This window comes from Phodopus roborovskii, unplaced genomic scaffold, assembly GCF_943737965.1.
Source record: "Phodopus roborovskii unplaced genomic scaffold, PHOROB, whole genome shotgun sequence".
Lineage (NCBI taxonomy): Eukaryota > Metazoa > Chordata > Mammalia > Rodentia > Cricetidae > Phodopus > Phodopus roborovskii.
Window position 1 is genome coordinate 1425246 of NW_026125680.1, and position 23340 is coordinate 1448585.

A 23340-nucleotide genomic window follows, 5' to 3' on the forward strand; every position below is an offset into this window, starting at 1 on the left:
TTGTGGGTGACTTTATTCACTTAACATGACTATCTAAATTGCATCCATTTCCCTGCAAATGACAATACTTATCTTCTTTACGGATGAAAAAAAATATTCCTACCATGGTACATTTTATTTCATATTTCCTCTCTCATGAGGCAGCTGGGTTGGCTCCACAACTTAACTATTATTAATGGTGCTGAAATAAACATTGGTGTGCAAGCATCTCTCTGATATGTTCACTCAGAGCCCTTCAGCTAAGTACCCAGGAATAGTATGGCTGGTCATATAATAAATATAAGAAATCTATATTAAAAACCTTAATACTGAACTCCACAGTTACTGGACTAGTTTGTACCCTCAAAACAGTGTACACATGGATTCCCTTTTGTCCCCATCCTTACCAACATTTGCTCTTGTTTTCTTAATTACTGCTATACTGACAAGAGTGACATGGGACCTCAAAGTAGTTTAAACTTACATTTCTGAAGGATAAGAATGTTGATCAGTTAAAAACATATTGGCCATGTATATTTCTTTATCTTATTGTTATTTTAATTCATTTTAATCTTTGAAATCCAAATATAATTTTATCATTCTTCCCTTACCTCTGTCCATGTATCCTCTTTTTTTCCTCTTTCTCAAATTCATGGCCTCTTTTACCTTGTTGTTTTACACACATCTGTACACTACTAAACACATACATACAAGTGCTTAGTCAATACAGTCTTACTTGTTTGTGTATGATTTCAGAGATGACCACTTGGTATTCGCTTAGGTCACTGTTTTGATTGAGATGTTTTTTTTTTTATGATGATTAGTTTTTTGAGCCCTCTGTAAATTCTAGATACTCATCCTTTGCCAGATGCAGAGGTGACCAAGGTATTCTCCCATTCCAATGGCTATCACTTTGCTTCACTAACCATCTCCTTTACTGTGCTGACGGTTTTTTATTTCATAAGGTTCCATGAGGTTTCATTTATCATGTTAGTGATTGGAGCCCTGTTTCAAGACTCCATGTCCATGCCTTTCTCTTGAATGCTTATCTCTTTCCTCTCGCACTTTCAAAGTTTTAGGTCTTTTATACTAAAGTCTTAGGTGCATTTGCATTTCAGTTTTGTACAGGGTAAGAGATACAGATCTCGTCTCATTCCTGTTCATGTAGGTGTCCAGATTTCACAGTACTGCGTGCTTAAAAGGACTTTTTCCTTCTTACATCTTTGTTTGTCAAAAAGCAAATAGCTAGTGTCCTATGGGATTATGTCTGGGTCCTCTGCTCTGTCCCATTGTCTGATTTTGTGTCAGTACCATGTTGTTTTGTTACTGTGGCTCTGTAGTATAACTTGAAATCAAGTATGGTGATGCCTGTACTGTTGTTCTTTTTTGCTTATGGTTGCCTTTTGGTAATTGTGCTTCTGTATAAATTGTGAGGTTTCTTTAATATTTTTGTGAAGGGTGACTTTGACTTTTCTTTATTTCTCACAGGAAGATCCATTAGAACAGAAACATTGTTCAAGTTGTGCTGCACTATGTCCCAAGCACCTACTATTCAAACATGGAGTGACCACTAAGACTAAGAACAGGTCTCCTGAGCAAAGAATGCGAAAGTAAAGTCACCTGAAGTTACTGGTTTGTCCAGGGACACTCCGCATTAGTGGCATCAGAAAAGTCTCCATGTCATAAGTATAATACAAGATTAATCAACATTTTTTAAATGTGGCAGCACACCAGTACCTCACTGTCTTTAAAAAAAAATTACATCTCATCACCGTATCTCAAGCTTCCCAGTCAGTAGAGGCTGTGGCACATTCTTAGTGCACTTTCTTAATACTGCCACTAGATAGAGCACTATGGCCCTATTTGAATAGATGCCTGTGGATGTCTGATTTTGCCTAAATAGTAAAGAAAAATGAAAGAGAGAGAGAGAGAGAGAGAGAGAGAGAGAGAGAGAGAGAGAGAGAGAGAGTTGCTTTTCTTCACTATTCTGACCAGATCATCCCATTTCAAGACGGGGACCTGGGCAGCTCCTCCAGGAAAGTCTTGGCTTATTTTTCTTGTTCTAGGTTAGTAAGAAAATTTGTACATGTCTTTTAAAGTTTTCCCCACCTCCTAACCTACCTCCACCAAGCTCCACCATGTTCTTACTTCCTGATCAGCACTTCCCTGACCTTTCTCCTCTTATCTTTACCATTCTATCCTTTCTTCCTCTGTTCTTCCTGGTAATCATATCGCCTCAGTTTTCTTGCACGTAAAATGAGGACAAGGGTAGCACCATTGGGAGGGGGTTGAAAAAGATTACACAGCACATTTTACTGATCTGATTTGGTATGTGGTATCTTCTTATAGTCTCACAACATTCTACTCTAATCCACACTGAGATGGAAGCTGCTTCCTTCAAGCAAACATCGTCACAGGAATACCTATTTTCAGAAATGTGTTATGTAAAGGGAACTGAGCACAAGTAATGTTTGGAGGGAAGACCGGCATGCACAGACACTCTGCCTAATGCTGTGCATCCCTCCCAAGCCAGGGGCGGGAAGTATAAAAGAAATAGCACAAAGAACTAGGAGAGTGAGTTTTCCAGGGACTCCATCAGTTTGCAGTGTCTGGGAGCCAACCAGCCTGCTAATTCTTCACAAATGCTCATTGCACTGGTGCCTCTCAGATCCATGCATGACAAAGAAGCAGGCAGGGAAAGGATGGAAAAGAACAAGGCAGGGCTATAGTTAAATGCAATCCCAGCTCACAGAAATGACAACAAAATTCAGGTCAGACAGACATACTGACAAGCAGACAGGCAGAGAAAGAGAGAGACACAAAGAGAGAGACACAGAGAGAGATCAGATTTTCCTTCTCTCTCTTTTCCAATGGTTAGCAGAAGGGGCTGTCTTTATTTTATTAGTTTATTTGAATGTTTATTTTCATTTTGAGACAGGATCTCTCTCCCTAGCTTGCCTGCCGCTCTCTATTCAGACCAGGATGGCCTTAAACTCACAGAGATCTACCTGCTTCTGCTTTCTCAATGCTGGCATCAAAGCTTGTGCCATCACAACTTATCTTTTTTATTTTTTGAACACTCATTATCTAACTCAGGTTTACCTCAAACTCATCATCTTCCTGCCTTAGTCTCCCTGGGGCGGGAGAGCAGGTGTGTATCCCCCCATGCCTGGCCAGTAGGGGTTCCTGATTCCCTTGAATGAACTATCAAAGAGGAATTGCAAATGACTCTAAAGTAAATGACTGTCAAGTCTAGCTCTGGAAGCCCTAGGGCTGCAATCAAACAAATTCCTTTGCAGTGCAGCCCACTGGCTCATACTCTGGGCTAATTCACATTTAAAGGACCACTTGATATTTCTTAGCAACATTCTGCCGCATCATACCACTGAAGTACCAGACCTTCTGGAAGTTGAACAAGGTTGCATATACATCGTCATAAGACAGGTAGCTGAACATGAGTTTGGGAGCAAGTTAGTAAGTGGTGTTCCTCCATGGTCTCTGCTTCATTTCCTGCCCCTGAGTTCCTTCCTTGACCTTCCACTCAGGCTTCCCTTGATGATGGTCTCTAATCTGTAAGCTGAAATGAACACTTCCCCAAGTGACTTTGGTCATGGCATTTATCACAGCAACAGGAATGTGAACCAGGATAGGGTGTTAGCTCCGAAATATTCCAGAGGCTGGGTAGATGGTGATACATCAGTTTGGTCAGGACAAGAGAACAAAGGCTTGGAGGTAGGCATACCTATGTGATGAGAGCAACCAGGAACTTACTCAAACAGCATAGTTAGGAATGTCCCCTGCACATAGCCTTCTGGGAAAATGCTGATCTGAGTAAGAGAAAAGCATTTTTCTTTTACCATTCAGGAGTGGAAGTAGAGCTATCAGCTAGGCCATGGGGTTGCTAGGAGCTGGTCTGGCAATGGTTACAACACTAAAGTAGGTCTTGGTGTTCTGCTGAACATAATAACACAGGATGCCAGCACCAGACAAGGCAGCTCTGTGACTATGATGGATCTAGACAAAAGCAAGACCACTCCGTAATGTCTGAATTCAGACTGTGAACACAGCCCAAACCACAGCAGTGACAAAAGATTGCTCCCCCAGCTATGTGAGTGTCTGCTGCTTCTTGTTCAACTAGACCCTTAGCATCACCCTAGTCTGCTCTCTCGCTGGATAAGATTTTATCAAGATTCCACCTTGCAGAATGGCTGTGCCTCCCGACACACCCAATGTAGGGCAAAGCAGAGCCTCCTTCCTACAAACCACCTAACCAAAGTTCAAATCCCACACTATCCCGGGCCTGAGCTGGCTATACAGTTTGTGCTGTTGGTGCTCCCTCGCTGCGATAGCAAGAAGCTTATTTTGATGGAATGTACATGTGTGGTGACAGTGTTACCACACTGTCTGGGGGGGGGTTCAGAGGCAACCCTTTTGCATGGGTTCATTTGAAAACTTCCCAGAAGCATCATCTAAAACGATAGAGGAAATCATAGGGCACTGTAGGGACAGAGGAAGGACCCCTTTGCATAAGTTTCTTTTTTAAACAGTTATTGCCTGTCTTAGAAACTGGGAATGAAACAAAGACAGACAGACACAGAGACAGAGGGTCCTTGCACTCTCCTGAGAGGTTGTGTAGCCCAGGAGTTGAGAACACAGCTTGTAGAGCCAACTGCCTGGGTTCCTAGTCCAGCTCTGCCACTCACCAGCTGCCAGCAAAGCACAATCCCACAATCCACCATGCATAGTAATTTCCTATTTTCCTGGTCACCCTCCAGTGAGGGAGATGACTCAGCTATCCTCCACTGCTGTTCCCACACCAACACTTGGGATGTATCTTTCTACCTCCCAGCAGACATTCATCCAAGGCTGGGTTTTCTCTGTGATTATGGCAAAGGGCCCAGGGAAAAAAGGTCCAGATTGTAGTCTGGGTAAATATGGAGATGTAGTCTTAGCGTCTGCAGGGAAAAAAAGCACAGCTGATGGGCGTGAAAGGAACTCCCTTCTGGCTGATTCATTGTTCCTTTTTTTCTCCTTTTATGTTTAACATTTCTTTATTTCCTTATTTGGGTGAAGTGGGAGTACACTACAGTGCATGTGTGGAGGCCATAGGATGATCTACAGACTTGGTTTTCTCTTTCCACTGTGTGGGTGCCAGGGATCAAGCTGCAGTGCTCAGTCTTGGCAGCAATCCCCTGTACCCACTTAGCTGTTTTGTCACCCCTTACTTCTGGCAGTTTCTTAAATGCTTAATAATGGATTTTATGACATCCTCCTTCAGACCATTCTCAGCTATATTTTGGAATACTCATTTGAGTGAAGAAGGCTTATTCTCAAGAAGTGAATGGCCTGATAGAGAGAAGATTGCTGACAAGTATAGCAAGAACCCAACCCAGGAGAAGCACTAAATTCCACGGCCTTTTGAATATAGGAGGAATCCTCACAGGAAGAGCTCCCGGTTGATCAGGTGAGAACAGGAAGGCGTCGTGGAGAAAGAAGGGTGGAATTAAATATAAAATGAAGGTCAAAGATGTTTCCTCTGTGCTAACAGCATTTCAGAGCATGACTTGTCTTTCATTAGAAATGAATTAGGGCTGCTAAATCATTTGAGACCACTACAGCCACCCAAGAGTGTTTCCCCCAAACAGTGTTTTAAATGGTCACATTTTACTGCGATCTCAGCTCCTCTGACAAAAAATATTGCCCAGCAGCCAACTGCAGAGTATTGAGAGATACAGTGTCCTTTGCTGAGAAACACAGGCCAATCACAAAGTGTGTGAAGACCTGCTAATTCTGATTTGAAGAGTATGTGGGGGCATGGTTCCTGTGCTTCTCCCATTCCTAAACTCCTATCCTGCCGTGAACTTCTATGAGACCAAGGCTTTAATCTATTACTGTTTCAGTCTCCAGTCTCTATAAAGCCACTCTTTATTCTGACCTATACGCATTCACTGCTGCTCCTAAACATAGTGGTGAATATGGATGAGAGCATTCAGAAACTGGAAGACTCTCCCAGAAATAAACGTGTAAAGTGCTAATGCAATTATCTTGTCGGGACAAAAATAAACAAATGTACATTCTGATGTTCTGCTTTGTACACTCACTGTATATAAATATCTCCCTTAGTCTAAATAGTCTTCTTTTTAGATCAAATTAGTTAGATCAATTAAATCTCAATGAGTTCTCTGGCACAATTTACAACCTTGGTTCAGTTACTTGACCTCTTTTAGCTTCTACCTCCCCATGTCTAAGCAGAGAAAATAAAAATCTGCTACTACTTAGCCTTGTCTTATGGACCAGGTACACAATGTGTTTAATTGTTCAGTATAGAGGAAGTGAACATAAGTATTAACTTATTATTTAAGCTGAAACAAATGTCATTACAGTGGAAAGTAGCATACTGTCCTTGAAGATGCAAGGAAATCGGTGCCGGGATTCTTAGACTAAATAGACATCATTGATCTTGGCTAAGTAACAGAATCTCTCTGAACCTCAGTTTTTTGTGTATGTAAAAGGAAAACAACGCACTGAGGAGTTTCTAAGAACCCCTCCGAGTTTAAACATCATCCCAAACAATTCTGTAAATCCCTTATTGCAGAAAAATACACTTTTAAGATGCGGAAACAAATGTGTTCATTGGATTTCACAAATTCAATAACTCAGGTGATAGATAGAACATGCAGACTTTGCACCTGCAGGGCAGCCCACCCTGCCCCACATCTGTAAGCTGTTGTTGCCTTGCAGCACAGCATAAGTTCAGCAAAACCTGTGGGAGAAGATGGCATAGACCAGGGTAAGTCATCAGTGAGCTCCACAAGGCCCACTGAACCCCCACCCTACCCTACACGGTGTTTACCAACTCTGCACCCCCACTTTGTTCACTGTGTCTGGAACAATTAGGACATTTGCACTGAACTTGCCTTTGACTTTGTGCACACGAACCACTATCTTAGCTTTGATTCTCTCTCTCTCTCTCTCTCTCTCTCTCTCTGTGTGTGTGTGTGTGTGTGTGTGTATGTGTGTGTGTGCGCGCGCGCGTGCGTGTGCTCTAGAGTCTGGCAGCCCTTCCCAATTCCTATAACTGCAATCTGGAAAGGAACGACTATGTTGCAAAGCAGCCCTTATCATCTTCCAAAGATATTGAAAGCACACTCTGTGCTGAAGGCAATTGTCTGAATCTGTTGTGGGAAACTTTGGAACATGACATAGAATCTCACTACAGACTTTGCTTTCTTGGAAGGGAAAAGAAAGTAAATATAAAGCAGGAGAGAAATCTTGATGAATGTGCTATTTCTAGAGAAAAAGAAGATAATGAAGTAATCTTTATTTTGAGAGCTACAGGATCAAGTATGGCAGGCACCCAGGAGACATTCAATGTCCAAAGTTCAGGCTCTACTTGCAGTGACAAGAAACTTCATCTTTTTATGTTGGCGAAACAAGTTATTCTATTAAGAGTAATACAGGAAGCCCACAGTACCTCTAGCCTTTAGTAGAAGCTGAAAAGTTTATGTATTCATCATCTAGGTTATGTCCACCACCAGCAAAGGATCTTGAGAAGACCATCTACTGTCTTCTGCAGAGCCTGTGTGATGCATGTGCTTCCACAGGTTTGAGTCCTTGGCCTTTACCTTTGAGAATTCAGAAATTAGCTTAGGACCTGCCTCTTCATGTAGGGTGATGAGGTCCAGGAACCAATCTCCTGGTAAATGAACTTTTAAGACCCAGAGTCTATGTTATTAATTTATAGTGGAGGATAATCTTCTACTGGTTTCTATTCAGCAATTATTTCAGATATTGAGATTTCATCAACCAATTAAATTTCTGAAATAATTTAGTAATGAGTCATATTTTTTGAGTCTTTACTATATGATAGTGACTCAGATACTCTTTTCTTTACAGGTGTGTGTGTGTGTGTGTGTGTGCGTGCGCGCACGTGTGTGTATGTGTTTAGTATATATGCATATTCATTCATGTGGGTACACATTATGAGTATGTGTAAAAGTGTGTGCGCGTGTGTGTGTGTGCCAAAGGCTGATGTTGCATGTCTTTCTCAATTGTTTTCCACTTTATATATTGAGTCAGTTTGACCCAGAGCTCCCTGAGTCGAATGGTCTGTCTAGGAATTTTGTCCCAGGGATGCCTAGTCTCTGCCTGCCGAGCACTTAATTGATAGATGGGATACCACATAAACCTGGCATTTGTGCAGGTGATGGAGATCTGAACTCAAATCCTCAAACTTACACAAGCAAGTGCTTGCCCACTGAACCAACTTCCAGCCAGTAGAAAATTTTTATATGGCTTATTCCATTCAAATGCCACAGTGCTCTTGTGATATGCTATGAGGCACTATTTTATCTCATTTGTAGGTGAGGAAATTAAGCCTTAGCCAGAAGCAATCTGCATATGGTAAAGGTCAAATCCATGACTCTAAAGGGCAATAAGAATAATAGAAATCTAGTTCCTTCTTCAATTAACCAGGAAGAAAATGGGAAGGAGTCCCATGAACAAACTCTTCTACCGTCTGTGACTCAGCTGAAGCTGTGACTCATGGAGCACTGAAGGTCACCCAGCAAGTCAGAATCACCTTTAACTGTAGTATTAGAGCCAGCGAGTGAGCACTGAAGCTTGATTGCTGTCCCCAACTGACCCCTTTCCTCACCAGTTCCCTAAAGTTCACAGTCTTCTGTCCTTCACTCCTACCTCCCTCTCACATATGTGATCAAAAGCGGTAATACTTAGGTATGCTGTTTGGAGAACGTGGAGGGAAGGGATGGGTTCTAAGGCACCAAGGATTTTATCAAATATGTCACTTCCAGCATCCAAGAATTGAGCATCATCTCAGACCTGACTTGTAGCATTAGCATAATTTATGAGGGTAGGGACTCTAGTGCCTGTGACAGGGCTGGCGTTAAGCAGAAGAAATTAGAACACATCTCTCTCTCTCTTCTGCTGTATGATACATCCTGGAAACAAAGTTTACTAAGGCAAAGCCTGTTTACCTCGGAAGGTACAAAATTAAATAGTTGCTTTATATTGTGCTCTGAACTTCCCATAGTGGGTGGAACTGGGCTGATTCATCTATTTACATTTGGTTTGCAGAGGTGTTGTCAAAGTAAAGCCACCAATTTTCTACTTGTAGGCATAATGAGAATTTCTAGTTGCTGCAATGGGTTACAGGACCCGAAGGCAAGTATATCCTGATCACAGTCTATTAATCTGATTAAACCTTCAGTTCTTGAAACTGTATTATCATCACCGAGGCAGAATACTGAACATAAACAACTTAAGGGAAGGAGGATTTCTTTTGAACCATAAAGTCAGGGTTATCAATTCATCAAAGCCAGGTCTGGGTAGCACCACAGTTTTCTAGCTCAAATATTCCTTTCTGTTATCTCCTGTTTTGTCTTTTGACTTCTTGGAGCATCCCTCTGGCCCTCATTCTGAGAACACAGAGGTGAAGGTCCTTCTGACAGTAAGTAAGGCAATAAGATTTCGCTTTGGGCCTTTGCCAGTCCCACTTGCTTCTTCCTGGAGGAGTGGGCTGTGTGACCTTCACTTATCTTGAAATTATGTAACTATTGGTCAGCCAGCTCCCATCAAGTTCTTCTCTGACCTAGTTGCACCTCTCAACTTAATGATTTCATAGGTTACAAGAGGTGTGTCAGCTAGGTTGCTATGAAAACCCTTGCTTTACTGGCCCCTTTTCTCCCTTAATGAAAAGTTAAATAATAATAAAACAGAAACAACAACTTAAACCAGAAATTCAACAAAGAATTGGGTATCTTTTAAGTGAAATGTTCTTTTTCACTCTGGAGAGTGCTTGAAAGCCTGCACTTTTGGGCTTTGTGTTTTGTATTTTTACACTTCTAGCCAAATATTATAGTATATTATAATCGAGTTCTCCAAAAGGAAAAAAGTAAAACCTGGGAAATCTTCCTTATTTGTATCTCCATCATTGTTCCCACATTCTATATATAGCCTACAAAAAACGTCAACAAAAACAATTGTCAAGAACAGCTGCTGAGCATAGTACATGCCTGTAATCCTAGCCCTGTGCTACAAGGGGAGACTTTACCTAAAAACAAGCAAACAAATAAATAAAATCAAAATATAAACATCCCCACATGCATACAAAAAAATCAGCTAAGAGATAGAGTCCAGGCCCAAGAGATGAGGACTCAAAAATCCTGTGCAATGAGGTTGCTAGGCAACTGAAAGTAAGACCCCAAGCAAGTAACTCAGGAACAGCATAAATCTCTTCTGAGATAAGATTGGGAAACAACCCCAGGGGTGGTAGTACTAAGGAGCTGTTTGGGGAATATATAGACATTGTTATTTCCCTAAGTCTCTGAAAGCAATCTGTAAGAAAAATAAAATAAAATAAAACTTTTCTTGCCAGGTTTAAAGGCACAGGTGTGTAATGCCAGCAATTCAGGAAGTTAAGATAAAATCACAAGTTCAAGGCCTGCTGAGGTTACAAAGTCAGTTCAAAGGTCGTCTGAACTACTTAGTGACTCACTGTCTCAAAACAACAAAAAGAAGTGAACAAATGGTTGCCTAGCTTACAGGAGGACCTCTGCTCAATCAAGAGCTCCTTCCCCAGTACAACTTCTTGAGGACAGCATGTGTTTTATCAGGTAAGAGTTGAACAAATGGTATAGCACAGATGTCTATTTCTGTTCCTTTATTAAATATCATCTAAATATAAATAGTGTATTCATTGTGTAAAATCAGCTTCAAGGCTTAAACAATAGCTATATAGATTTTAGGCTTTGGCTTTTGAAGTTACATTCGTCAAAAGATGCAATCAAGCTCAAGACTAAACAAAGCTTAAAAATTAGGCAAAATTTTAAGTTTAAGTAAAAATTATTACCTTGTTTATTTATTTCTTCTACAAAAATTTCCTTTTGTAAATGAAATCCTGAGTTGGTTTAGGAGGTACAGGTACATTTATTACGATTTATGGATACTAGAGTAGTGCTGATAAGGTCAAAACTCAAAGGTCACATACGTTTTGCCTTGGCGTGGCTTATTCAATGTTTTGATACTCGTTTGTGATATAACCCAGAAAAAGTTGTGTGGGAACTCTGAAATTTCCATCAGCAAGAAACACAACCTAGATCCGAAAGTGGAGGGGCTTGTTCTCCTCAAGCTTCCTTATTTTTTTTTTCTTTTACACTTTTTATTGACTTTTGTAGTTAACAATTTAATAGTGGACTTTATTAATATAGTTTCATATGTACTATTGTACCTTGCTCATTTTCACCCATTACCACCTCTAGCCACTCTACCTCTGCCAACCAGTCCCTTTGTTCTCACAAATAGTCTCCCTTTCTGAAAAAGATTGATTCCACATATTAGTAAAGTGTAATATTCATTTCTCTTCTACTGTCCCAGTGAGACAGTTGCTGTGATGAAACACCACGACCAAACACAACCTGAGGAGGAAAAGGTTTATTTCACTCACAATTTCATATCACTGTTCATCATCAAAATTAGCTATGGCAGGAACTCAAGCATGGCAGGCAACTGGAGGCAGGAGCTGATGCAGAGGCCATGGAAGAATGCTGCTTATTGGGTTGCATCCCCTTGCTTGTTCAGCCTACTTTTTCTTATAGAACCCACAATAGGCTGGGACCCTCTAAATCAAGCACTAAGAAAATGCCCTACAGGCTTGTATACAGCCTGATTGCATGGAAGTGTTTCTCAGTTGAGGATGCTTCCTCTCTGATAACTCTCTAGCTTGTGTCAAGTTAACAAAAAACTAACTAGCCAGCACACCTACCATTACGCTCTCTTGTTCACCCCTTTTATACCTCTTCTTTCCTCCTCAGTTTTCCTACTTTCATGTCATATAGGTATATCATATACATACATAAATATTAAATTTAGATAATCTTCTCTGTCTAGCCTGACTCACACTCTCAACTTGAATAGATATCCCAGTGACCCAAAGGGGGCAGTGATCTTGCCTCTTCCTGTGATTATTGAACAGAATTATACTAAACCTTTAGCATCCAAAAGGAGCCAGATATTTATAGCATCATTGGATCTAGAGCAAATGAGCTATTTTGAGAACTCAATTTTGCTACACTTTAAATATTTAGACATTGTTAATACTTACAAAAAGATAGGTAGTATTTGCAATGAGGTACAATTTGGGTGGGCTGCATTTCAATAAATGTAGGGAAAAATTTTGGTGCTTTTCAGTGTACCAGTGACATGTACTAGTACATACATGTGTATGAATGGAAAAGAAATAAAGGTGGCTAATCAGTGTGACTATAGTTTGGAATGGGAAAATTGGTAGGCGAAAAACTTGGGGAATGGTAGAAGGAAGCATGGAGAGGCCAAGGCTTCTTGACTAGGATACATATCCACCTTAATATAGGCATAGACAAGTCTCCTCCCCCCATAATTCCTAAACCCTTCCTGGGTATGAAGAAATCCAAATGAAAGAAAGTGATGTTGCAACTTTGCGGAGCCTGTGAGCTTAAGACACTTTTCTCCATTTCCTCGGCCTTCATTTTGCCACTGGGAGCACTTTCTAGGAAACCATATTTGGCCCTGGAAAACTCAGAGGAGCCAGAATGGATCCCAGAGGGGAGGAAGCAGAAACTGACAGCTTTGGATTCTGGAACAACTACAAATAGGACTGGCTTTCTTTATAGATGGCCCGATCCAGTTCTCTAGAGAGAAAAAGCCATGCAGCCATTCTGGATGGAAGAACTGTCTTGGAAAGGGAGCTTGTGTCTTTGGCTTAAGTGTAGTGTCAGATTGGATACAGAATGGCCCAGTTCAACACATACAATCCATCCCCTCTGGGGCTTTATTGGTCAAGAATTTTGATATTTCTAGATTACTTCATAGGTCTTACTAGAAGAAATAAGATTGGGCCCAAGTAGATAGAGTTTTCCCATCATTTTATTTCATTGTTTTTAAGACTGGATCCATGTTGCCCAGACTATCCTTGAACTTTAGGCCTCTTGAGTAACTGATATTATAGGTGTGCCAACATGCTTAGCTTTTTATTTTATGCTATTCTCTACTCCATTTTTATTGTTTTGAATGAGGGTTCTCATTATATTGTCCAAAATGGCCTTGAACTCAAAATCATCCTTTCTGGGCCTCTCTAGTGATCATTACAGTTGTGTGACAGTAAGCCTGGATTATCATTTCTTTTTTTTTTCTTAACTGGGAATTGAACCCATGTCCTTGCATATACTAAGGAAGAAATCTATCACTGAATTATATTCCAGTCTTTCAATTCAGTTTTTTGTTTCTTCTTTCCATTCCTACTTTTTCTTTTTAAACGCCTCAAGAATTCCAGGCTGGTTCTGAACTGGTTATGTAATGGAAATTACCCTAAACATCTGATCCTACTGGCACCACCTCCCAGGTGCACCATGCCAAATTTATGTAGTTTTGATGACCCAACCCAGGGCTTTTTGCATGTTAGGCAAGCACTCCACCAACTGAGCTACATCCCCCAGCTTCAGTTCATCATTTTGTTTCATTCTTGTGTCTCTTTATCAATGGTATAACAGAAGTTGCATAAACACCATTAATTGCACAATACAGATAGCACTGCAGAGAAAATGGAACACATCACTGAAGCTCTCTTGCTGGGGCCAATTGGTCAGGGGTCTGAGTCGGTCCTATGCTGCTGTCCCAGAAATCAGTCTTGGGGTTTATGAGCTCCAACTTGCTCAGGTTAGCTGTTTCTATGGATTTCTCCAGCCTGGTCTTGGCCCCTTTGCTCATCACTCCTCGCTCTCTTTCCAACTGAATTCTAGGAGTTTGTCTCAGTGTTTAGCTATGAGAATCTGCTTCCATCAGCTACTGGATCAAGGCTCTAGGATGGCATATAAGGTCATCAATGAGTCATCAATCTCATTTTATGGGAAGAACATTTAAGGTAGCCTCTCCAGTATTGCTTAGAGTATTAGTTGGGGTTATAGATCTCTGGACATTTCCCTACTGTCAAATTTTTCTTTAAACCTATAATGGCTCCCTTTATTAGGGTATTTTTTTTTAATTTTATTTAATTTTATATAACAGTCCAATTAAATGAAAACAAACATTTATACACAATATTTGGGAATTTGGGCGTCATCAAAACAACTTTTTAAATATAAAAAATAAATCGTTAAACATACGCAAACCTTTCCAGTGTTTTGTTGTTGTTTTGTTAAAAAAAGAAAACATTCAATTTATAACCAGTGTTTCAGACCATATTAGTCATGTTAATCTATTCACTCCTGCCTCATTGCCATATACGTAAGTGCTTGCTGCTAGGGTGCAGACTTGATTCCATAAAGAATTCTTTTAATTTGTATCAACTTAATCTTTTTTGTGCTGTGGGTTGAATCAAGGGATTGGCTCATTCCAGGCAAGCACGCTACCACTGAATCACATACCCAGGTCTTTAAAGGGTCTTGTCATCAAAACATGTTACAGCCAACAGAACAGTATACAGGCTACCATAGCTTCCTTTCCAGTGCTGCTGAAACCAGTTGCTCACTTCATCTTCTTGGTGCTCTTTCTGTGGTAACTGGAAGGGAAGCCAGGGCCTGTGTATGCTCAGCAAGTGTTCTGCCTGAGCTGTGTCTCCAGTCCTTTCGTATGGTATTTATTTATTTATTTATTTACTTACTTACTTTTTGATTTTTGAAACAAGATTTCACTGCAAGCCCACGTTGGCCTTGGACTTGCAACCCTGCTTCCCCCGCATGCAAAGCAGATGAGATTACAGGCCTTTAGAACTCAGAGTGGTTTTTAGTTTTTGAGACAGTATCTATATTTCCCTTAGTTGGTGATGAACTTGCAATCCCCCTGCCTCAGCTTCCCATGTAGCTCAAACTGTAGTCCTGTACCACCAGGCTTACCTGGGCCACTTAATTGTTTTTCTAGGACAAAATACACGTTGGTAGACGCAGAGACAACAGGAAACTTTCGTTTAATGAACAAACAATTTTTTTTTTTTTTTGCAGAGACTGTCTACATCACATTGCGATTACAACATAGATGAGCTGAAACTATTTTGTGCAGATTTAGAAGAAGGGAACCCTAAAAGGAAATCAGGCATATAGAGGTAGTTGAATAGCATTGGTGGGGGAGGGAGCGTTATCTTAATTTCCCTTCAACTCATAGCTGTGCAAAGGTAAAATGGCTGCTTAACAAACAAATGGAAAACAAACACACATACACACTTGCCACTGTTTAAGTGGCTTGTGTGATGTTTTAATCCTGGCATTACAGAGAAATGCATACAATAATGAGACTCATTTATCTAACATCAGCCAATGGTGCCACACCCAACTATTTGCTCTTTTGAGCTCACTGGTTGTCTTCATCACTTGAACAATAAATGAATGTCAGCGGATTTTTCAGATAATGCACAAGGTACAGTGTTGCTTTGTAAACTTCTGTTAATCACATTTGTGGCTGCAAACAGTTTTTTTTTTTTAATGCTACAAAGTCATGAAACCAAAGCTTTAAAGTGACACCAGGAACTGCAGTTCCAGGCACTTCTCTCTGGAGGTTAACTTACCATGTTTGGAAACACCCACTTCTAAGTGAAGAGCTCTTCATTTCCCCTGTGGATGTGTAAAATCCAGAGTATTAAGTAGTTAAGCGGTGGAGTGGGTGGAAGCCACCATTCTAAAAGGAATTGAATGTGTACACTGTGCATGGCTCCTTTCCCTTCCAACTCTCTGTACATTAGAAACACCAGAGAGCCAAGCTCGTGCCCTGTACTTTTCACAGCTGTCTCCCACCCAGAATCAAAACTTCATTCCTGTGGCCCCAGCGTGGGCTCACAGTGTGCCCATTTCAACCTTGATGAGTAGAAATGGACACACAGTCAACAAGCTGGGAACCTAAGGCATGGATCTATGGCTAAAATTCACATGCTGGAAATGGAGTTGGCACAGGGAATGCAGGCCCCGGTGGCTTGCAGGTCCATCAACAGGACATGACCTGTTGGCCGTAAGCCAGCTATGGAAGTTCTGAGGCTTCTGTGGCTAGTCACACTCCACAGGCAGAGGTGGCAGCACCGCATGCGCCATGACTCAGCTCTGCTTTGGAGGCCACACTGAACTTGGAGCAGCTGAAGGCTGCTACTGGGATAGTTCTCTGCCCCCCCACAAGTGAGGAGCAAATACCCCTTCCTTCAAATTGTTCACCCAAAAGTAGTTTCTTCCTTTTTCACTTTCTACATTTTGCTGGTTTTTAGCTAGCAGCAGTAGTACAGTACAGAGCAGAAAGGCATAAGGTCTGCTTGCTACCTAGTGTATGACACATACACACACACACACACACACACACACACACACACACACACACACACGTCTACAAGGAAAGGACTGGGTCAGCCACGAAGTCATGGTAGAAAGGAAGACTAACCCAAGAAAGTGGCACTGTCTACAAGGGGGAATCTTGTCCTTCTGGCTGAGAGGTCGCTTTTATCTCTATACTTATCACCACTGCACTTAGAAGCAGAATCAATCTGCAAGTACTAAAAACAGTCAAGTCATCTGATTTTTCCACTCATGTACATCCCGAAGAAAGTCAAAGCCTACTATCCTGCTTCCTGCCATTACTGAAAGAAAAAAAAAAAAAAGCTGGCTGGAGAACAACCACAACATGGGCCCAGGATGCTCAGAGGAACGTGCTATTTAGCCCAGCCAAGATTTCCATGTGCTCAGATTGGATAACTCTTATCAATGGGATTTTTATTAAGAAGCCAAACTTTCCTTTTCCCTTAGATTAACAAAAGCTGTGTTGGGCAGCTTCATTTTACTTCACCTGGAACTTCTCATTTTGAGATCTTTGGGTGTTTTGTAATTTGACTGGCAAATCTATTGAATAAATCATGTATAAAACTACTGACAGATCTGCTATGTGAAAGGTAAAGAGTCAAGCTTGGCCACTCATTGGATGAACATGTTACATAGGCATATTCTTCAACATTGCTGAGTCTCTCTTTTCTTATCCATATACAGGGTTAACAATGCTGTCTAAAAGGTCATTTTATGTGTTTAGGTGAGTGAGATCACTCAGATTAGTACATGGTAGGTTCTCAACACTTCATTGCAGAGCCTGTTATTTGGGGCAGCACAAAGAAATACCAGTAGGTATGTGCAAAACCCAAAGATGGTGGAATCTAACTCTTTTGGTAAAGTTGAAATTCTCAACACCTTTTGAAGAACGGGAAGAGATGGTTTGGTTATGCCCATGGAGCTAAAACTTAAGGCCTCCATTCTATCAGGAATTCTAGATTGCCCAATACAGCATTACATTTTAGCCCTCATTAAAATGGGCTTAAAAATTGGTATAGGAATTAGTCCCTTTCTCAAACATTCATTTGTTCTCCAGTCTTTTCATTTTCTTTTTATTTTGTGTACTTTTATGGTACTGGAGATAGAACTCAGTGGCCCATGCATGTAAGGCAAACACTAGCAACTGAGCTGTATCCAGTCCTACTTTCCTAGTTTTAACCTCAATAGGAGTTACTTGTAAACTGTCAAGTATCAGTGGTTTGGATTGTCCCAATCAAGCTTAAAGTGGATGCAAGTGAGTATTGCAAGTAAAGGCAGTGCTTCCTGTAACTGTAGACCATTGATGATATTCTACAACACGGCTGGTAACAGTTACAGTTTATATATCCCATCGACAAGGCACTGTGCTAAGTAATTTCTGACATGGTCCATTTAATGTTCCTAAAAAGCCTATATGTTACAAATATCACCACCATTCCATCTTTTAATAAAAATGTAGAATGCTATCCAAATTTGCATACCATCTTTGCAAAGGAGCCGTGCTAATCTTCTCTGTGTCATTCCAATTTTAGTATATGTGCTGCTGAAGTGAGAACCAGTGCCGTCTCATATATGAGGAAACTGGGCTCAGTGCAAGTTAAATTAATGCCGAAGTAACACATGTAGTAAGTGAAGAAACTTTTGAATCTTTTCACTGTTGTGTTTGCACTAGAGAACAGGAAACAATCATACTAGGACTTTGCCATATGGTTGGCTGTCAGGCGAGAGGGGAAAGCATCTTCATTTCCTGCTCTCTGAACCTTCTAGATTTAACTCAGATAGGACCCACTCCTGTATTTCCATTCCCCACCTTGTATTCTTCACTTGCCCAGCTTATTCCATACATCAAAGCTGGTAATGCTCTGAGAACACAGCTTACATAAGCAAGTGAAGATGATCGCTGACTTTCTGTTTACATGAGTCTCTTTTACAGCATCTGGAGATCACCTCTCTTTCACACAAACCCCACCTCTTTCATTGTTTCTGGTGGTCACAGAGAAACCCAGACTGTTCCCTGAACCTCTCTCCCTCTCCCTCTCTCTCTGAGTGGAGGGGCTACAGGTGAATAATGCACCATAGCTGTCCAAAATCACGTGGGAGTAGTTAGCATAAGAAACAAATGTGCAAACTCACTTAATTCACTTTGCCTGGCTCTGATTTGACTCTATGCCATTATAATACTCCCACACTAGCTTTTCCAGGTTTCTCTGACACCCAAAGACTCAAACTAACACTAATCAAGCTAAGAAGTGCTTCTTCTACCTCTTCCTACCCATTCCCTTCCTTTTCTCCCCTACATTGAAATCTTTGGCCCATTGTTACCAGCAGGGAAGGCAGTGTTTACATAAAATTCATTCATACAGATTTGAAAGTGGATTCTAACCTATCTGATTTCTTTACACTTTTAAGAAGGAATAGCCCCTCAAGTACTTCAGCAGGTGCTGGTACAGGTCTTGATGGCATTCTGATAAACCAGGTAAATATGAATCTTATCCTTCACTGCACTGGGAAGAAATGAATACACTTGTAATCAGACTGCTTGAAAAAAATACCTCCAATAGATTGTAATAACACTTCTAATTCATCTCTCTATTCTTGAATAATTCTTTCGGCATTCTTCTATATTACACATAGAAAATGGATTCTTTTACCTTACTCTAGCACACGCCACAACTTATACCAAATCAATTATTTTCTATCGCTTAATTCAAATGGAAAGAGTGGACTCTGTGAAGATAATTTACCTTAGAACCCTTCCAAAATTCTTTGAAACTTAGTCCACTAGGATAGACATGAACTATATAAAAATGGCCCAAGAATTGGCACTAATTCAGCAAAAAGTAAAGAAAGAACATTGCACGTATTTAGTACTGTTATTCCCCCTACATATATAGTCAACCACGTCAATAAATAAAGCAATGGTCTTTTCGGTAATGTACACTTAAATAGTTACAAATGTACATGTAGAAAAAGGACACAGTAGTGCAAAAAATAAATTATTAAAACAGAAAGAAGTATGAACATTATTTTACACAATGCTCTATAAAACCTGAACCATTTGAAATGAGACGTCAAGTCAGTGGAAGGATGCAGTGACATTAGTATCTCTGCTTCACAGTTCAACCACACAGTCACTCAGCTATGTCAGGTAAGTCATGTTTGACTTTCAGAAAAATTGATGCTAAACATGAACTTTTTTTCTGGACTCTTCTACACCTCTGGCTGTTTGTATCAAAAAGAAAACAGAAAGTCAATCAGGCTACCTCCTTTTTGTCTTCCTACTCAGTTTCTGTGTGGTGAAAAAGCAGAGTACCATCTCTCTAGGATATACTATCTTCTGTTAAGGTGTTATTGCAATTAGACATATTTACAAGAACATCGCCCTGGAGCAGTGGAAAGGGTGGAAATGCCTCTTCCACAATCTGCTCCCATTAGTTTTGGTTTCTGGATATAAAGGCCAGGATTCGCCGAATACCATTGAGTCTATCCTTTAAGGACCTCATTGCTAGGAAGGGGAGCTGAGCTCTGCTTTCCAGGGGAAGAACCGCTAATGTCCACCAACACCAGGCTGGGCCATTCGGATTAACCTGCAACAGAGAAACACAGTTCATTGATCCTATTCCCATGCAGTCCATAGACAGATGTTCACGTGCATACAGTAAACACCCCATATGGAACCACTTCTGTATGTGCCAGAGACTGCTCAGAGCCTCCCTCTCTTCTTTTTCTCTTCTTTTATTTCAGCTGAGCATACAGCCACATGGTGGCAGGGGATAGGGGATGCTATTATTTCCCAGTCTCCCTTGTGGCCAGGTAATTCATAGACAAGATTTTGGCCAAAGAAAAACAATGGAATCTTGAAATTCTCAGGCAAATGGATGGAACTTGAAGAAACCATCCTGAGTGAGGTGACCCAGTCACAAAAGAAGGAACATGGTATGTACTCACTCATATATGGATTTTAGACATAGAGCAAAGGATCACCAGCCCATAATTCTCATCGCTGGAGAAACTAGGATAAAAGGAGGAATCTAAGAGATTCACACAAGGTCCCTCATAGGAGGGGAAAGGAACAAGATCTCCTGAGCATATTGGGAGTGGGGGTGGGGAAGTGAGTGGAGAGGGAGTTAGGAGAAAGAGAAGGGGAGGAGAAAAAAAAATGTGGGACCAGGAAGATTGAGTCAAGGGATGGATAGACAAGAGCAGAGAGAGAGAGATTATAGGTTTGACAAGAAAACAGACTCTAGAGAAATGTCCAGAGACCTACAAGGATGACTCCAACTAACAATCTGAGCAACAGTGGAGAGGCTACCTTAAATGCCCTTCCCCTATAATGAGATTGATGACTGACTTATATGTCATCATAGAGCCCTCATCTAGTAGTTGATGGAAGCAGAAGCAGACACCCACAGCTAAACCCTGAGCTGAACTCCCGGAATCCAGTTGCAGAGAGAGAGGACAAGACCACACTGCAGAAACACACAGAGACAGCTGACCTGAACAAGGAGGAGCTAACAGGCCCCCAGACTGATAGCTGGGAATCCAGCATGGGACTGACTCAGACCCCCTGAACATGGGTCTCAGCCAGAAGGACTGAGCAGTCTAAGGGACCTCTGACAGTGGAACCAGGATGCATCCCTGGTGCACAAAAGGACTTTGTGAGCACATTCCCCATGGAGGGATACTCCCTTAACCTAGAGACAGGAGGGCCTAGTCCCTACTCCAAATGACTCGACAGATTTTGATGATCCCTTTTGGAAGGCATCGCCCTCCCTGTGGAGTGGGAAGGGGCATGGGAGGGAGGGAGAGGGAACTGGGATCGATATGTAAAATAAGAAATATATATATATATATATATATATATATAGAGAGAGAGAGAGAGAGAGAGAGAGAGAGAGAGGTGATATGTGTAAGTTCTGAGTCGTATTCTGGGAAAAGAGCATGCAGCCTCTGCCTTCCTCTTTCTTCCTATTGCTTCTCTTTTAATATTTTTTTGTTTATGTGTATGGTGTTTTGTCTGCATTTGTGTCCATGTGCCACAGAGGGCAGAAGAAGGCATGTGATTTCCTTGAACTGGTGGTTTCGAGCCACTGTGTGGGTGCTGGAATTAAAGCTGGGTCATCTGGAAGAGCATCCAGTGCTCTCAAGCAATGTCTCCTGCCCCTCTCCGTCTGTCTAGTAGCATTGAAACCACGGTGATGCTCAGTATTCAGTCAGGTAAGGCAACTCTCTAAAGATGGCAGAGCTCTGTGATGCAATAGCCCGCGTTCCTGAATGCTCTCTTGAAATTGAAATTGAACCACCTTAGTCCTCCAAGACTGGGGCCTTCTCTCTTACCACATACCCTATGCTCCCTGGGCAGTGTGATTTTACAAGTTGGAGTACCCACTATTTTGTCTCTTCTACTTTTAAGTCTCTGGTTATGTCCTTTGGACTGATCCATTTAAAATCTATGCCCCATTGGAGGCCTTACACTTTCTAAGGAATAGTTTGGGGTGGGTTGGGGGGAGGTGTGGAGGAAGCAGGAGAAGGAAAGGGGAAGTATGGTTGTTATGTAAAATGAATTTAAAAAAACAGAATAAAATTCCAGCCTTTAATCCTACAACTCTTTGAGCTTGGCACGTCTTTTTCACACTCATCATTTTCTTACTTTGGTGGAAGGTTGTAGTATAAATGCACCATGTCAGAAACAGAACCACAACTACCTTCTTCCCTGAAACCAAGAGCTATGATTTCCAGTCTCAAAGACCAGCAACTAACCATTCCAGTTAGAAAATTCATTCCTGTTAATGCTCAGGTTTTCCTTTGATAAGACATTTCTCATCCCTCATGAAAATTCTCTTTGTCATCAGCTTCCTGGGCACACATTTTAGACGTTTATTACTAAACCTCAAATGAGTTTTCTTCCCACAACTTTCAAAACGAGTCAGCTTTCCAGTTACAGAAAAGCACATGCTGGTCTATCTGCTTCATGTGTTTCTCCCTGAATGTCCCTGAGCACTTGGTTTTTCTGTGCCTGTAGCCTCATCTGAACACCCCTTCTCTCTCTCTCTCTCTCTCTCTCTCTCTCTCTCTCTCTCTCTCTCTCTCTCTTTCTCTCTCTCTCTCTCTCTCTGTGTGTGTCTGTATGTCTCTCTCTCTGTGTGTCTCTCTTTCGTGTGTTTGTGTGTGTGTCTGTATGTCCCTCTCTGTGTTTGTGTGTGTCTCTCTCGTGTGTGTGTTTGTGTGTGTCTCTCTCTCGTGTGTGTGTGTGTGTGTGTGTGTGTGTGTATGTTTGTACCCCACTGTAGTGTGCAATGTATTTTCTCTTACAATCACTTCTGGATACCAGGTTGCTATTCTCAACTTTTTTTCCCCAGGATACTTAAGCTGAGGTTATTACTGTGGCTCCTTCTAAGAACCCTCCTACCAAGGTACAACATTCTTATTCATGGAACTTCTTAGGGCTGCAGGATTAGATATAGCAAACTGGATGCATTTTTGCTGTTGCCACCACCACCACCAAGGCAACACGATAACAAAGCTAATGAGAAAGGAAATGATTTGGAGGCTTGCTGTGTCATTAAGGCCTTATGAATCACACTGGGGCATCTTTGTTTTCTCCTGTGGAAGATGTGGTTAGCACTGTTGATTTCTATCTTTTGCCTGGCCGGGAGACAATGTTCCCCAGCAGGTGAAGGGGAACATTAAGCTTGAACATGACCTTGTTCCGAGTTATGCTGTCTTCTTGAATCACCATAGCCAAGACCTGGGTCACCAGTAAGTACTTGCTGGCCTCGCTCTCTTTAGAAAATGTGAGTGATGCCTTTGTACGGTGGGAGAAGAGCCACTTTGTGAGCTGGAGGCAGCAGGACACTTGAGGCCATTAAGAAACAGATGGGCGTTTTGAAGCTTCAGAATGGAGGAGGAGGAAGAACTTTAGAGTCTCTATGTGTTAGGGACTAGCAGCCAGCTGACCCCGCCTGGGCGGGACGCTCATGGCCATGTCATTGCTAGCTATCAAGCTTTACCTGGAGGCCAGAGGATTCAGTTACGCATGCGC

The 23340-nt window shown here is 41.4% G+C and overlaps 1 protein-coding gene and 1 non-coding gene across 3 annotated transcripts in view; both read right to left on the bottom strand.

The window, feature by feature from the left end:
• Positions 1–17747: 17747 nt before the first annotated feature.
• Positions 17748–17854, bottom strand: LOC127217462 (U6 spliceosomal RNA). Its single transcript, XR_007834098.1, has one exon. It is a non-coding gene; the product is annotated as a U6 spliceosomal RNA (small nuclear RNA).
• Positions 17855–19542: 1688 nt separating this feature from the next.
• Lonrf3 (LON peptidase N-terminal domain and ring finger 3) overlaps positions 19543–23340 on the bottom strand; it is a 36181-nt gene continuing 32383 nt past the window's right edge. For both annotated transcript variants that reach the window (XM_051178426.1, XM_051178425.1), the window contains one exon: positions 19543–19885. In XM_051178426.1, coding sequence (XP_051034383.1) covers positions 19730–19885 — 156 coding nt within the window. In that variant the 3' untranslated portion in view covers positions 19543–19729. The remainder of the gene's footprint in view (positions 19886–23340) is intronic.